The sequence below is a fragment of the Penicillium vulpinum genome (genome assembly GCF_028829585.1).
Source record: "Penicillium vulpinum strain IBT 29486 chromosome Unknown utg000003l_segment0_segment0, whole genome shotgun sequence".
Taxonomy (NCBI): domain Eukaryota; kingdom Fungi; phylum Ascomycota; class Eurotiomycetes; order Eurotiales; family Aspergillaceae; genus Penicillium; species Penicillium vulpinum.
Window position 1 is genome coordinate 7,070,106 of NW_026643243.1, and position 17,191 is coordinate 7,087,296.

Below are 17,191 nucleotides of genomic sequence, written 5' to 3' on the forward strand. Positions count from 1 at the left end.
ATAACGATGCCCTTGTCAATTTGCTTTTTTTGGGGCTTCTTCACTGCAAATCAGGGCGTCAGATCCAACATGCTTGGCAGCCCTCCCCCGCATAGAAAGTTTAGGGGAAGAAGTAGAATTAATCGAATATGTATATAATTTTAAATATATATATTTTTTTTCCATTTTTAATGACTCAAATGGCTTAAATCTTAAAGAGTTAAAGGGATTATATGCGTTCATAGCTAGAAACTGATGGAGTTTTCATTACGCATTCGATTCACCCAAAGACCATATACCTACCCTACCATATATAGTCCCTTCACTCGTATTAATATCCTTAATATCCTTCAAATTGAACTTATTTCCCCTCTTTGCTTAACTCTTCTACTATTTGGACTTTTCTACGGGAAAAAAAAGTGTATTCCCTGATCACACGCACTGCGGCGGACCAAGCACATTTTCCCGTACTTAGTACTTAGTTTAGTTTCCCCCTCCATTTATACCCGAAATTTCCCCCCATCTCGTCAGCAGAGCGCATCTGGGCTCTTATCGGATGCTCTTTTTTCTTCAATGTTGTCCATGCATACCTCGTACTTCACTCATCAGGATTTGAATGACTCTGATTTACAGGAGAGGGAGAGTCAGCATCGATCGGATCTCACCATACCTTCATTTGGCATCCGGGGCTCTATCGTCCGAGCCAGCACATCTAGCGCCAGCACTGGCGTTAGCACCGATGATGCTTCAGTGGATTCGCCAGACTGGAATAGTGAGAAGTCGCCGTCGGCTGATCAAGACCAGGAACAACTGAAAGGATATTCACATTTCGACTTGCCGCAATTGGACGATATTATGGAGATACCCAAGGTGGAAGAACTGGAAGAACTCGACGATGACTTGTTGAGTATTAAACAGGCGGATGTGGAGTCCGGCGCTCCCGCTGCTGTTCCACGGAAACGTGGTCGCCCACGCAAACATCCACTGCCTGTTCCTGGAGGTCAGGCTAAGGTCACTAAAGGTCGCTCCAAGACTGGTTGTATAACCTGTCGTCGCAGGAAGAAGAAGTGTGATGAGACAAAGCCTGCGTGAGTTTCGAGTGTGTCCCACTAGGTTTGTCTTATCTAACAGGGGATAGTTGTCAAAACTGCCAGAAGAATGCTGTGGTATGCGAAGGCTATCCACTTAAGGAGATTTGGAAGAGTGGGAGACAAAGACTGGCTGATGGTAGGCGCATTTTACATTTTACATTTTGGTTTTGACCGTTCTTGATTCACTAACTCCCTTTCCCCCCCCAGTAGCTCGATCCCAGTCTCTGACAGCCGTGCCGCGCAGTTTACCCCTCCTCATCGACGGCATCGAAACGGATGTCGACCGTCGCTTTTTGGACCATTTTGTGTACGGATTTAGTCGCGTATTGACACTAATCAATGATGATTCAAATCCCTTCAAGGAGATTCTTCTCCCGATGGCGACACAACACAGGGGGTTAATGCATTCGCTAATGTGCTTGTCCGGATCGCATCTCTCCGGTCTGGATCCAGAACCAAAGTTGAAGGAGCGAAAATACTTCCATTTCCACCGTGCTATCCAAGATCTGAAAGATAATATCAATGCGTCATCAGCAGCTAAGAGCCCCGAGGAGGATGAGCGACTGTTAGTCGAGGACCCGATAATCGCATCCACCATCGCCCTCAGCTTGAATACCATCTGCGAAGGCGAAACCAACGGCGAATACCGACCGCACATGGATGCCGCCCGGTATCTGTTGTCGTCGCAGCAGCCACGGAATGAAAAATTCCGTCAGTTCATCGTCGAATTCTTCCAGTACCACGACGTTTCAAACTCCCTCACCTCGCTTGATCGCCGTCCCAACCTCTTGCAGAACGACCTTCACATGCCCAAGTGTGTACCCGGGGTATCAGCGGGAATGTTCGTTGGTGTATTCGATGGTCTCTTCAACTACATCTCGGAGATAACCCAGCTTCGCGACCGTATTCGCGAACGCTTGAACGAGGGCTACGAGCCAGCAGTGGACTATCAGACGCTGAGCGAGGCGGTTTCCGTTGATATGGCTATCCGCACTTGGGAGACCTCACACGAGCCAGACACTCCGAACTGGTGCCTGGCCCAGCTATACCGCCAGTCAACCTGGGTGTACCTGTACCGGACAATCCGGCCCTCGCGACCGAGCGAGAAGATCGCCCAGGTTGTCAATGACGGGCTTGACTACCTGGATCAGTTGCCGCAGGATGCATCTGCTTTCAGTATTGTGCTGATGCCGCTATTCCTACTTGGTTGTTCTGCGTTCTTGCCCGAGCAGCGCCAACGTATTTCGCAGGGCTTCGATAATCTCAAGTCCTACTCTAACCTACGCAACATTGAGCCTGCTTTCAAGGTCGTTACGCGGGTTTGGGAAATTATGGATACTCGAATGCAGGATAGTTGGGACTGGGAAAAGATTATAAGTGATATGAATATGGATTTCTTGATTACTTGAATATCCTTCTCTCCCATATTCTAGCATCCTTTCCTTCTCTTTCCTTATCCACTGATACCCTGTTATTTTTTATTTACTCTGCCTTGTTTATTTTCTTGTTCTCTCGTTAATTCTTACCGTCTTGGAAAGGGGAGTATCCGTTGTCCCATTGGGGGATACGATGATCACCCCTCAGACGAGGCTGTACCATGTGGCGTTTTGATTTTATTGTTACTGCGACTGTTGTGATGGTGCATATGCATTTGCATCTTGGAGGCTGGGGGGAAGCTATTATTATTACGTTTGCATTTGTGTTTTATTTTTCTCGGCTTGCGAGCATCGGTGCGCAGCGGAATTTCCGTGTCAAAGGCGTATTCTCTGGCTGCATGCATTGCATGGCCCAATATAAGTGCCAAGCCGGTTCTTCCAAAAAAAGCCTTCCGATTCCAAAAAAAGGCTGAGTTGGTGTTATTTTTGTGGACGAGTAATGTCGAGAGGTGGATGATCTCATGAGTTGATGGAAGCGTTCTTGAGGAGTGTGGCCTGATTCTGGTCTTGTTATTTGGTTTGGTTTACGTGATTGTATATATTCAAGATTTCCCTTGGGGGTCTTCTCGCGTGGCATAATAGGAATTGGGCCTTCATCCTTGTACAGTATCGGATTTATTTCTTTGTGTATTGGGCACGGTCACAGAGTCTAGACTTTGGATCTTGTGTCTCTCCGGTTTCTTTGTTCTTTTACTGGCTGCCGCAGGAGACTCCTTGACTGTAATACAGTCAGATTAATGCTTGGGGCATAGCTGTATGCCCGGTACAATCCTGATAAGTTTAAGAGCCTCTAGCCTCAGCATATTGTTCTTACTACATATGTAGGCGTCATTGTACATATTATTGGAATATTACCAACGTGTTCGACCTCCGCATATACCACTTGTGATGTACCTATAGTAGGTGACACCCGGGGTCTGACAGCTCCTCGCTTATGCAAGGACCACGTTCTGCGGGGGTGACAGGCCAATCGCATTAAACATTCGGAGGTCAAGTATAGTCGCAGGTCCGAGGCAAGGAGAATTAATTTTATCGGGCTTATGTGACGGTCCGGGGTGAAGTGCAAGGATCTGATGTCGAATTAGCCTTTCAGGCTCTACCCGTCCCAGGATTCAGTTCTTTGTCAGAATCCGGGGGCCATCATCCTGCGATCATCTCAATCTCCATTCTTGTAAACTCGAGCCTATCACCTGCATACACCTGCATACCACATCCGAACAGGTGATTTTTACTTGTATCGGGGGAGATGATATGCTACGTGATTCGCAGCCCCTTAATCTCGCTACACCGACAAAATCCACTATGGAAAAAGACGAGATCATCACTGAATTGAGCGCGAAGCAAACCGTTCTCCCTGCAGATGTGCGAGACACCGCGTACAATCTCTCTCTGCGTGCAGTAAATCCGGTATGCATCGAAGTCTGCAACTTATCACTCGAAGTCAACACCACTCCGCCAATATGGGAGAACTCGCCATCACAGATTTGGCAGCGTTTGCGGGGTCAAAAACCCCTCAGAACCAGCAAGAAAGTCCTGGACAATGTATCCGCCTCCATGTCAAGCGGAAGCCTAACAGCAATAATCGGAAGTAGTGGCTCAGGCAAGACCTCCCTACTCAACTTAATGGCCAACCGAATGAATCTCTCCCAGACAAATACTTCTGGAACAACAACTTTTAACGATAACTCTGATATCGCGCGCATTCGCAGCGCATATGTTATGCAAGAAGATGTGCTCGTCCCAACGTTAACAGTCCGCGAGACTTTGCGCTACTCGGCGGACCTCCGCCTCCCACCGCCAACAACTCCAGAAGAGCGCCAAGAAATCGTGGAACAGGTCATACTGGAGCTAGGTCTAAAAGAGTGTGCAGATACTCGCATCGGCACGACAGCTCATAAAGGCTGCAGCGGTGGCGAGAAAAGACGCACCAGCATCGGCGTGCAGCTCCTGGCAAATCCGTCCGTGCTTTTCTGCGACGAGCCCACCACGGGTTTGGATGCTACCAGTGCGTACCAAATTATCAGGACCCTGAAGCGCCTCGCGCTGGATGGGAGGACAGTTGTTGTTTCGATTCATGCGCCGCGCTCTGAGATTTGGAGTCTTTTTGATAATGTTGTTCTGTTGGCTAGGGGAGCGGCGGTTTACAGTGGCTCAGTGGAGGCGTCCTTGGCGCATTTCGAGGAGTGCGGATATGTTCTCCCACCATTCGTCAATCCGGCGGAGTTCTTGATTGATCTTGCTGCAATTGATAATCGGACGGATGCACTTGAGGCTGCTTCGAACCTGCGTGTTGAGCGTCTGAGGGAGGTGTGGCGGTCAAAACAGACTGTAGCTACAGACACGGATGCAGAGCGCAAAAATGAAAAGGAGACACCGAGATCCGAGATCGGTGGATTTGAGACTGGAGCCGTGAAACAGGTCTCATTTCGCCGACAGTTCCGCGTTCTGACGTCTCGCACTTTCAAGACTACCATTCGTGACCCCATGGGTGTTGCTGGTAGTTTGCTTGAAGCTGTTGGAATGGGTGTCATTAATGGGTGGATTTTCCTGAATCTTGACGAAAGTCAGGCAGGGATTCGCTCGCGGGAGGGCAGTCTATACACTGCTAGCAGTCTAAACGGCTATCTCATTCTGCTGTATGAGACCTATCGGCTGACAATTGATATTCGTTTGTTTGACCGTGAACGCAATGAAGGTGTGGTGAGTGTGCCGGCTTTCCTTCTCAGTCGACGAGCAGCTCGGCTACCGTTGGAGGACCTTCCCGTGCCGTTGATTTTCTCTCTCATATTCTACTTTATGGTGGGATACCGTCTGGATGCGGGTCAATTTTTTATCTTCTTCCTCCTCACCCTGCTCACGCACTACATCGCCGTAACATTTGCTGCCGTGGCTATTGGTGTAGCGCGGAGCTTCCCTGGAGCTAGTCTGGTGGCGAACCTATCCTTCACGCTGCAATCCTTTGCATGTGGATACTTTGTCCAGTCTAACCAGATCCCGGTCTACGTTAGGTGGTTGAAGTGGTGTGCCTACACCTTCTACATTTTTGGGGCTCTATGTGCAAATGAGTTTATCGGAATCAATGGCCCAGAACTGGGGCAGTTCTACGCCTGTCCATATTCCGATAACCCTCTAGACCCAGCCTGTAAGCAATATACCGGGCGCTACATCATGGAAAGCCTGGGAATGCCACCCAACTGGATTTGGCGGCCTATTGTGGTGCTAGTTGCGTTTGCCGTTGGTCACTATCTCTTCGCCGGTCTGTTGCTTCAATATAACCGCTTTGCCATAGATGTTGCTCAAGCACGAAAGACCGAAGGAGACCCAACTGGTGGGAAATCCAAGCTCGCTATCCGCCCAACAGAAGAGGCGCGTAAAGTGGCAATATCGCTTGATAAGTACGCATTGGATCTTCGAATGAGACAATACCCTTGGCAAACAGCCAAAAGACTACAGATCTTGAAACCCATTACTGCTAAGTTTCAGTCAGGGGAGCTGAACACTATCATGGGCCCATCTGGAAGTGGTAAGACATCACTGCTCAACTCCATAGCCCACAGGTTGCACGGGTCCGTAGGGACACAATATCGCGTCCATGGCAACATGCTATACAACGGAGCCGTACCCTCAGAGAGTGTGGTCCGCTCAGTGACATCTTTTGTAACGCAAGATGACGATGCACTGATGCCCTCACTAACCGTCCGAGAGAGTCTACGATTCGCCGCAGGTCTACGTCTCCCAACCTGGATGTCACGCGAAGAAAAGAACCGACGCGCAGAAGAGATCCTCTATAAAATGGGATTAAAAGAATGCGCCGACAATCTCATCGGCAGCGACCTCATCAAAGGCATCAGCGGCGGCGAGAAGCGGCGCGTAACGATCGCGATCCAAATCCTCACAGACCCCAAAGTCCTCCTCCTCGACGAACCAACCTCCGGCCTCGATGCCTTCACAGCAATGTCCATAATCGAGCTCCTTCACAGCCTCGCCGCCGAAGGCCGCACTCTAATCCTAACCCTCCACCAATCCCGCTCAGATCTCTTTACCCACTTCTCCCAAGTCCTTCTACTTGCCCGCGGCGGCTACCCCGTCTACGCAGGCCCCGGAACGCAAATGCTCGCGCACTTCGCCAAGCAGGGCCACGAGTGTCCACGCACGACCAACCCAGCAGACTTCGTCTTGGATCTCATCACAGTCGATCTTCAGCAAGCAGACCGTGAACTCATCACGCGCGAGCGTGTGCATGGCCTCATTTCCTGCTGGCAGGATAACCCTCTCGAGCTAGGGCTAGACCGGCAGACGTCGCAGATTGCTACGCCTGCCGAACTGGGAAGTCTTAAGCGCCAAATGCTGCCATTCCGCGTGACGTTTCCGCTGGTATTGCATCGCTCCGTGATTAACCTCTGGCGCCAGCCGCCGCTGGTTATGGCGCGGTCGATGCAGATCCCGGGAATAGCAATTATCATGGCGCTTTTCTTTGCGCCGCTGAAGAATGATTATGCGGCCGTTCAATCTCGTATGGGATTTATCCAGGAGTTTGCGGCACTGTACTTTGTTGGTATGTTTACTCTATTCTCCTCCAGTCTTCTCCACTAGATTTCCCTTTTGTAGACACATGCTAATCTCCTAAATAGGTATGCTCCAGAACATCGCCATCTACCCCGGCGAACGCGACGTCTTCTACCGTGAAGAAGCAGATAACTGCTACACGGCATCAACATTCATCCTCAGCTACACTGCAATCGAAATCCCCTTCGAAATAGTCTCATCACTCGTCTTCGGCGCATTAGCCGCCTTCGCAGACAATCTACAACGCACTGTAACGATGTTCCTCATCAGCGCATTCAACTGTTTCTGCATAATCAGCTGCGGCGAGTCTGTGGGCATAATGTTCTGCACATTATTCTCGCACGTTGGCTTTGCCGTCAATGTGACCTCTATCCTACTCTCGATCTCGACCATCCTCGGTGGTGTCATGAGTCTTAATGTCAACAATGTGTTGCAGGGACTGAACCATCTCTCGCCGATCAAGTATGCCATTGCTAATCTGGCGCCGTATTCAATGCATGGTCAGGTGTTTCATTGCTCTGATGCTCAGAGGCTTGCTAACGGGAGTTGTCCTGTTGATTCCGGGGAGCAGGTGCTTAAGCTCTACAATCTGGATAAGAGTGGGCCGATGAATATCATGGCGTTGGGTGTTTGCACGATCATATATCGGGTTGTTGCTTATGCACTTCTCAAGGCTATGAGATCGCATAGACTTATGGAGCAGTGGCGGGAGTGGCGGGCTAAGAGAAAGGCTAGATAAATCTGGATTTAATTTTCTTTTGGTGGATTTTGTCTTTTGGTTAGTTGAGATACCCTTCCATGTGCAGTTTGTTTTCTTTTTCAGATGTCTACACTAAACTCTACTAAATCTTGATAACGAAAGTCTTTAGAAAATAATCAAAGGATTGAAAACTAAACACATAGCGTTCACCCGGGAATGCACACACGTTCAAGATGGACATAGCAAGCACTGTCTGTCTGTATGAAATCAAAGAAAATTTGGAAAGCGCGAGGGAAAAGGAAATGCGACTAAAAACTGTTGGTATCAAACAGCAGGTGGCCTAGTGATAACATGTCTCGCACATGTACTACGAGGGAAATGCCCACGATCTTCCACTACCAGGCTGTTCCGGTATGGTCGTTCTTGCATTATACCATCTATGTTTCTTTTTGTCTTTCCCCCCCTCCTTCATAGAAGAGAAACCCAGAGAAAGCATAGTTAATGCCTGAGGCATCTACATCCACCCAGTATTGATAGCTCTTTCCTCTTCTATTTCTTTCCTTTATTCCCTGGCCCTGTTAACGGAATATACTGATGTAACATTGCTTTAGGGGCTGTCCATATTTCACAAACAAATGTTGCGGTTTATGTTACGTTGAACACAAACACCTCTATCCCGACAAACGGTATTCCACCTGAAGGTCAAAACTTCGGCGGGTACTCTGATTGTCACCAGAAATGTCATGCATAAGAATAATCTATATCCGTTAAAACCTATTTTGATTGACTTTGGATTTAAAAGGCCATGTTCTAGCTCAATATAGGCAACAGTGAAACTTAAATCCAGATTCATTTGATATCCTCCAAATTTCAAGGCCTTGACGCCTTGGCTTCAGTCATGAAACCAAAAGGAATTGTGGCAAGAAGCTCCCTGCTATTATTTACTTTGGATGCTAAGACACTTAGTTTGGGCAGAGATAACACTCACTGTCTGAAACTGGATACTACTACTCATATATGGTCACGTGACCGATTCGTTCAGGCCCTAGTATCAAGGTTTACGATCTGTACATTGCACAACGCAAAAATAATCACATTATTGACTAATATAGAAGCTCAAAGTGGTGTCAAATATGACCTGCCAAGTGGATTACTGATAATCGACAGTGACGCCTGTGGCTCACAGTTCTACCCGAGAGCACCCGGTATACCCAACAAGGCAGGCCGTAACAGGCAATATTATTAATCCGCCTCGAATGCTAAATACATATTACGGAGTATGTTGCTCAATGGGAATAGAGTTGGCATTCCCTACCCTTTGAGGAAGGTTCTAGACTACATAACCAAGAATTAAGCCACGCCGAGTGAAAGCCGGCGGTCTTGGCATGACATGTGGATTTCTACGGTTGGGACAGACTAAACGGCAAAAGGTTGGGGAAAAGGTTTAAGCATAACCACGTCCATTGGACGAAATAACCTTAATAATCAGCTTCTTTCAACTTCCCTCGTGGCCGGTTTGCCCCATTAGTTCTTCCCAAACTTTTGACTAATTGTTCCATGGTTGAGTACGAGAGGTTCACCCAGATAATGGATATCGCCTCTCAATAGGAACAGTCCTGACAGGCATTGTCTGCTAATCGTGAATGGATAACTCGGCACTTTGAGTTAGTACCTGTCTGCATTCATCAAAGTGGATTTTGCAGTATGTACAACACACAACGTATGTAGCAGTCTATAACCCTATGACGAAAGTAATATAAATAAGAGACACACACTAAAACCTGAATGACCACACCGTACTCCGTAAAGCGTTGTTCGACAGCGAAAACTGCAGATCAAAGCCAAATTAATCTCCGATTCCTTTGAAAAAGGTCCACCAAATCAGAGCGAAGCTTCGAATCGGAAATCTCTAATCGAAAATCTTGAAGCTACGCCCCTCAGTGGACACCTTAAACGCCATCCGCATATCCGACTGGCGGAGGATCGACATTGTGTGCAACGGACCTGAGATGTGGATCCATATGTGCGAATGGGAGATTTTGTGGGTTGGGGTCTGTTCAGGGTCCCTGTTTATCACTTGTTCTAGATCGTGATTATACTTGTTTTTCGTGCGTTAGGGCAACGTCTTCGTGGATCCACTATTATTTGCTTCGTTTTATGTACAAAAGCATGCGATCATCTGTGGGTTCGGGGATTTTACCTGTTTGTGTTTTACTTTCCAAATAATGAATTTTCAAGTTTTACCCAATGCTTTTCTCTTAGTCAAATGGTTTTAGAAAAATCAATGTAATACTACGATATTGAGGACAGTTTTTTTTTTTGGGAGTAAAGATCGTATATTTCGTGAGATCTGATAATCATCTGTCTATTCGCAAGTCCATTTCTCTCCCCTGCTATATACAACTCCCATTTTCCAATATTTTCATTCAAGTGTGTGGGGGGTATTTCCGAAAACGTAAGATATCATAGCTCGTGACGAGACATCCTGCCCCAGCCGGAATCAACCTGCTATAGATGGGGAGAAGACATGTCGAATCAACCGAACATGTTGAGAACACAAAAATCACCAATCTCATGTCAAAAAAAGGATCAAAAAACATCACCATCTAGGGTGATGTATGGAAGAAAGAAAGAAAAGAATCATCTGCCGGCTAGGGCTAGATGCGATATGCATGAAAAGTAGAACGAAAGGATGCACGGTTCAACCGGCGAGACAAAAAACAAGCATAGTGACAGAATTTATGCCTGGCCGAGAGCCAGCTCCAGAGCAGTGTTGATGGGGCAGCCGTGAGTGGCGTGGTCATCATAGGGCTGGAGGTAAGCTGCTGAGCAAGCTTTATCGCCAGCCTTGCAGATAGCCTTGGGGCAAGTGGAAGTCTCATCTGAAGGAATGACAGCGAAGCCGAATTCTGTGAACTTGTTGTCTCCAGGCTTCATGTCGATGCAGGACATGTCCCAGAAGATGGTGTCACCGGCCTCAGTGTACTCAAACTGGAGGACATCGTGCTGATTGGGGTCGAGGGCCAGCTTGATGGAGATGCCGCCACCGTTGGGGTTGGTGCGCCAGTTCTCGGCGTATGTGCCACCGCCAGCCTTGATAGTCTCCATGGGGCCGACGTCGCCGGCAACAGACCAGGCGTAGACGTCCTGCTGAAGGTTGTTGGTGATTGTGACACCACCGCCATCACGGCGGACCATGCCTGCACGGCGGACCATTGAGTCCTGGGGAAGAGCCGAGGCAATGGTGGTGAAGAGGGCGGCAAGGCCGAGAGTCTTGGTGAACATCATCTTGAAAGGTGGAAAAAAGGTGGGAAAAAGATTGTAGTTGGAATGTTCGAAAGTCTGATCAACAGTTGTAAAGAGTGAGACGAGAGTCAATCTCGAGGCTGAAGAGAGTGGATAATGAAAGACTGTACTGATTGTACTTTGAAGTGATCGTGTTGAAGATCAGAAGTCTCGGGGTGGTCGAAGGGGTTTATATAGATTTTGACGATTGCATCCAGCTACACACGGAAAGAAAACGTGCTAAGCCACCCATACTTCGAGCCATGGATTGATCTTGTGGGTCAAAAGGCAAAAGGCGAAAAGGCGAAAAAAAAAAATATAAAAAAATTCCAGAAAAAAAGAAAGAGTGGAACCAAATCAGAAAGCGTCTTGTCTTCTGGGCTTATCGATATTCGAATGAAGCCCAGATCGAGAGAACAATCGGGCATCGTGTAGAATCACCTGGTGAAACAGAATGCAAATATCATATATGAGATATGTATGTAAGATAACTATATACTTTTTGCTTATCTGCATAATCTGCATTGCTACCAAAGGCATCACCGCCTGTGCATTCTATGTACTCTATACGAGGCCATAGTCTAAGCGTGTCGATATAGTGGTTTCTGCGTGGTTCTAGAATTAGCCGCGATCAATTACCCCACTATTCTCTGAAAGCCACAATAAAAGCGTGGTAATAGTGCCCACAGCTTGTCGCCCGAACAAACTCCTTCGCCCGAACCCCACGTCATGACCATCCGTCCACCTCCGTTGGTTCTTCCAAACAGATTGAAGAGACTAAAAAGAGATTCGTTTAGAAACTTCGAACCCAGTAAATCTTCATGGCAAAGAACATGGCAAGAAGCTTGGCAACGTGGCTGTGACACTTCTCTCTCATTCTTGCCAGGAACCACTGGAGTTTGGGAGCTCATTCTATGGGATACTTGGCCACATGGAACTTTCTATCGGACCACGTTCGGTGTTAATAATTTGATAATTGTCGGGGAAAAAGATAATCCAGAATCTAGAATTGAATGTCTAACAAAGTTCGAGGCAAATGTTAATGTCGAGAAGTCAAGGCGTACGCTATAGTTTAACATCATAATGATGGTAGCAGACAATATGCAACATGCAATATGCAATACAAAGTACACAATATATGTACTTTGTAGTATCCTAGAGGTCAATTGAACCAATAATAACAACTCCTTGTAGATTATTACAATTACCAATCCGACCGGCCTGGTTCCTCTATCAATGTCAAATCATTCCTTGTATACAAACCTATCCCTACTAGGTAGGTGGGAGCTGACACTCCACAGCTCAGACCCTCTTACATGAAAATGCATACATACATACTTAGTACAGTACAATGGATTATGTGTCAAAGACCTAAGCCAATGATATATTTAGTAACACCCCACTAGACGCCTCTGACGTTGATCCGGTCCATATATGATTGACCCGTGCCTTGACTGTACCTGGCGATCGAGTCTGGATTCCTTTTTGACATTTTTGACACATTGAAAAAAAAAAAATCATGTTACCCTAAGTGATTCTAAATTAGGGCCCCGATTGTCCAGATTCGGGATCTTTAGTTTTGAACCGATAGAGATAAAGCCCGACTAGATGGCACCTTAAACAGGCGGGGATATGTGGGCAATAGCTGTGGAATGTATGGTGGCATTTATCATGTGCATAGAGATCGTGACAACGAACAACTCTCAATAAAAGGAAAAAAAAACTACCGCTGGTATACACACAAAATGATTTCGCTGATGTCTCAGAATTATTCTGGTTTTTTTTTTTTTTGCCTTAACTTCACACTTGAGCTCGGGATGCTGATCCTTAAGCCACTGAAGTCAGAAAGTCACAGTCCACCCGTGGCCTTCCCTGTCCGGGTACAAACTGGACCCCTACACCCCACATCAACCCCCACCAATAATTAGCCCCCCTCCGATTTCCTTCTTTGCAGCTTACCTGCAGTCTAGACCACCAGGGAACTAGGGGGTAACCAACCGGGAAACGGTGCCTGAAGGGGTTGGATGGGGCATCCCGGATCCGGCATCTACCAGTACGGCGCGCGCATAGCCGACAAACTAGCCAATGCACCCTCGCCGCCCTCTTCTTTCTTACGGTGACCAGCCAACTCCAAGTTAATCTGGCGATGGATGTGCACTAGCCAGTCCACGTAGCTCTGAGCCTCGTTATTCCGGTCCTCCAGCAGGAGTCGGGCGAACTCGTATTCCGCTCCATCCAGACCTTGTCGGGCCAGTTGGATCGCTATGGACTTGGAGCCACGCACCGTCGACAAGTACTGCAATAGGTTACGCACCTGTGCGTTCAGGTGTGTCTCGAGCACAGGCAGGGACGAAGTGTTAGGGTTCAAGGCCTGCAGGGAATCGTGGCCCTGTCCGAATAGGTCCTCCAGTAAATTGGGTGAGACCTGCGCGTGCAGCCAGAGTAGAATTGCCTGGCCGTTGTCCACAATGTAGACACCACCTTCTTCAATACGAGAGAAGCTGGCTCGCAGGGAGGGCGGGATTATAAGCTGTCCGTGCTCGTTCGCAAATCCATCTTCAGGCTGCATGTTGTGCACCGGGATAATCCGAGGGTAGAGGTACAAGGATATTTCCGTGCAGCCCATTGACCGGATCATGCGCATGTCATGCACCCGGCGGTCTGATGACTCGGGTCCACTTTTGAATGCTCTTGACTTGACTAAGCTGAGCATGTACATCGAAAACTCCTTCAGGTTCTCAGGTAGAACAAGCTGGCCGGGCGGGTGCGAGCCGGAGAAAATCTTGCGGTAACCGCTGAAGATATCGACTGTCTTCTCTGAGATATTGGCTCGGATGTCCTTGAGAGACTTATCCAGGGTCTTTGAGGCGGCTATAATGATATATCAGTATACATAATCAAATGTTTCTTCATGAATTCTCCAACTTACCCTCTTTGGCGATAATCGAGACCACGGCATCCTGGTCGACAAACTTCATCGTCTCCATACCCCCTTCATTCACCGCCGCCACAACGTTGATACATCGGACGCGGCGTTGACCGTCCGCGGAAGTGTATAGCAAGGCAGCCTGGAAGTGCGCATCCAGCTTGGGATCGAGCTTCCCGTCGTAGCTGAAGAGCACGCCAATGGCCTTGTCAGCGTCGACACCGGCAATCTCCAAATCAGCGCCGAGTGTGTGCTGAACAAAGTTTCCATGGTAAGCAGACACTTGGAGTCCATTGGAGCATCGAACTTTCATCAAGGTCTGATATCCCGTCTCACGAGTGACGGCATGAGCAATTTCATTCCGCAGCTTAAGGAGATCTCGCGGGGCGTGGAAATTAGGGTAGAAGAAGGTCTCGCCTCCGGTAAGACTAGAGGCATATCCTATGAACGAGGTTAGCTGATGTCCCGTATAGAGCGCAATGACGGTTTCAACATACCAATCGTTGCCACATCGAGGTAGGTGCCACCGGGAGCTGCCATGAACAGATCCAAGCCCACACCAGCTTCAGCCAACTTGCTTGCCGTCTTCTTCCAAGCTGGGTTTTCTGTGGTGAAAAGTTTCCGTTCCCCATCCGTTCCATGAACTTTAGGATCTTCTCTGACCGTCAAGTGGCCTGGACCGCAGGTAGGTAAGCTAGCCAACGCGCAAACTATCTTGCCACCCGTAGCCTGCAATGCGGAGAGCGCCGAGTTCAATGTCGGTAGCAAAGCCGACTCGGGGTTTTTGATAGAAGAGAACATTTTGGGTATCTGGCTGAGAAGAGAAGTGATCACAGACCTAAACATAGTTAGTGAGCTGTAGGAGTAGGAGACCGGGAATAGGCGATCACGTACTTCGATTCATATGGATCCACAAAGAGACCTTCACTCAACGGCACAAACGGCTCATCCAAATCGGTCATAACCATCATCTGTGCTTGATCCAATGCCGCCTGTGAACGTGTTAATAGAAGAAAGAATCACAGGGCGAGGAACACATACAGTCAGGTTGTAGAAGTGCACCTCCTTATCATACGTAATAATGCCGACCTTCGCCCCAGCGGGCAATTTTCGTGACGGTTCATCACCTTCAGCGCCCTCCAATGGTTCATTATCACTACCATACAGAGCATCTTTGATACCTGCACAAACACCCTTGAGGAATCCCCGATGAACCGACTCCCGGCTGACATCGATCACAAAGAGGGTTCGAAGGCCCACCGGCTCCTTGTTCCAGTATTCCTTCGGGACCGTAAACTCCACAGTTCCCATCAGCAATTCAGGACGTTGCATGCGATCCACACGTGCACCGGATGGGTCCAATGGCGCAAAGTATTCGGGAGGCGTATCGTTCGGGAACGTGCACATATTACAGACGAACTTGCTACCGCCAGATCGGAAGGACATAAATGGATTGATATATGTTCGGCATCGTCGGCATCGTGGGGGACCAGCATCCCCGAAGTCCAGCACGGGGATCGGTTGTTCGCCGGGATCCAAAGGCGCGAGAGGCTGTAGGATCATGCCCAATGGCAAGCCAGTCGAGGTAAGGAAGTCAGAGACGGAGGGGATGTTGTTGAGCGTTAAGCGAGCATATTTAGGAGAGGAGTTGCCTTGGTCCTGAGCCACGAACGGAATCGCTGCTGGCGGAGGGAGGTGTTGGTCCATTGTTGGGTAGACATGATTGAAATAGTACTGAGCGGGTAGGTCGCGCGATCGCGGGATGCTGGGAATATGCTCTGGGTCAATTCGGCCTGAAGTAGGGACAGAACCTGCGCCACTTGGCATGCCAGGTATATCGGCGATAGACTGCCCAGATACCAACCCCACCGCCGGGGAAACTGGCCGCTCAGCATGTTGGTTCAAGCCCGTGTTCAGGAATTGCGATTGTTGCTGTTGCTGCTGCGGCTGCTGCAAGCCTCCTTGACCCATGCCAGTATTAAATCCTTGCGTGGGGGGTGCTGCACCACCACCGATGTCATGGTGGGCATGACGGTGCTTCTTCCGGTGTGTCCTGGCCCCCGCATCTGCTGCAATTCCCAAACCGCCCATCTGAGAGGCTAGGCCTGCTATACCAGGATCTCCTGCTGCACCCATTGGTTGTTGTGGTGCATTGTATGCAATGCCGGGACTCGCCAAACCTGGTTGTTGTGGTGAGCCATAAGCGGGCCATTGATTCGGCGCTGGGTTGGCGTAAGGCGCTCCTGGTTGTGGAGGCGCGGCGCTGGGAGGATACCCGGATGGGTACTGCTGAGGGGGAGCCTGAGCCATGTACTGTGGATTAGAGGGGTCTTCGGCAGATCCCTGACCCATTGTGTTATACATTGAAGGGTCGGCCATGGCAGATCATGCCGCGGGGTGCGAAAAGCGAGAGAGGGCACACAAAAGTGGGATTGAGAAATGGAGAGAAAAGACACAAAGTCTCAACGAATCATCACGTATGGGAACAGAATTAGGGAATATAGAATAACAAGAGAGACTCTTATGTTGACGATATACCGGATTGACCACCTAAACTGACTCGGATTTACGTACTTCCGAGGTTCTTCACGTGGTTCTTGTACTCCGTACTCCGTACTTGTGGTGGTTATTTGTTGTAATTTGGACTTCCCTCTTCCTCTTCCTCTTCCTTAAAATATTACTATTATTATAGTAGACAGCATCCCCAAATGGCTTTGAAATTGCCAACCTGTCCTTTCTTATTAAAATGTAGTATCACCCTTGTTTTGCTACCCACTCTGCATAACTCCGTGTTAGAGACAGACTAGCGATCCGGAGACATCCCACTCGGAGTTCCTTTGCTGGAAGGAATATCCCTTCTCTTCGGGGTTTGGTCCCCGTGTCAGCACCTTAGGCAACCGATTCGTTTTTGCATGGCTTGGCTATCATTTTCGCATGGCTTGGCCATCGTTTTCGAAGTCCAATTACACGCTTATCATGTTCCCTCCAATCACGTCAGATGTTTAGTCCTAGCTTCGGCTCAAGCTCCTTGGGATTTATATTATTTTTCTGGCCTGTCCATTTCACCGTCTCTTTTCCGGCTTTGATGGGATCCTCTAGCCGGTTTCGTGAGCCGACTATACTCCGTACTCTGTAGATATAAGACAAGTCTTCTGTGAGTTCGGAGATTTCTCTTTTCTTTTTCCCCCTTATCTTTCCCCCTAAAACT

General features: G+C 48.4%; 4 protein-coding genes across 4 annotated transcripts; 2 read left to right on the top strand and 2 right to left on the bottom strand.

Annotated features, from left to right (window-relative positions):
- Window positions 1-552: 552 nt before the first annotated feature.
- Window positions 553-2,479, top strand: N7479_007713 (Zn(II)2Cys6 transcription factor; the record flags this gene model as incomplete). Its single annotated transcript, XM_057255407.1, has 3 exons — window positions 553-1,067; window positions 1,118-1,206; window positions 1,278-2,479. The coding sequence occupies 3 exons, from the start codon at window positions 553-555 to the stop codon at window positions 2,477-2,479; spliced, it is 1,806 nt and encodes a 601-aa protein (XP_057109269.1).
- A 1,329-nt stretch (window positions 2,480-3,808) lies between these two features.
- On the top strand, window positions 3,809-7,811 carry N7479_007714 (putative ABC efflux transporter; the record flags this gene model as incomplete). The annotated part of the gene is made up of 2 exons (XM_057255408.1): window positions 3,809-7,061; window positions 7,138-7,811. The coding sequence occupies 2 exons, from the start codon at window positions 3,809-3,811 to the stop codon at window positions 7,809-7,811; spliced, it is 3,927 nt and encodes a 1,308-aa protein (XP_057109270.1).
- Window positions 7,812-10,511: 2,700 nt separating this feature from the next.
- On the bottom strand, window positions 10,512-11,060 carry N7479_007715 (putative extracellular thaumatin domain protein; the record flags this gene model as incomplete). Its single annotated transcript, XM_057255409.1, has 1 exon — window positions 10,512-11,060. One exon carries the CDS (start codon window positions 11,058-11,060, stop codon window positions 10,512-10,514), a length of 549 nt encoding a protein of 182 aa, XP_057109271.1.
- A 2,044-nt stretch (window positions 11,061-13,104) lies between these two features.
- On the bottom strand, window positions 13,105-16,362 carry N7479_007716 (Sec23/Sec24 family protein; the record flags this gene model as incomplete). The annotated part of the gene is made up of 5 exons (XM_057255410.1): window positions 13,105-13,928; window positions 13,987-14,424; window positions 14,481-14,821; window positions 14,878-14,975; window positions 15,025-16,362. 5 exons carry the CDS (start codon window positions 16,360-16,362, stop codon window positions 13,105-13,107), a joined length of 3,039 nt encoding a protein of 1,012 aa, XP_057109272.1.
- Window positions 16,363-17,191: the final 829 nt, after the last annotated feature.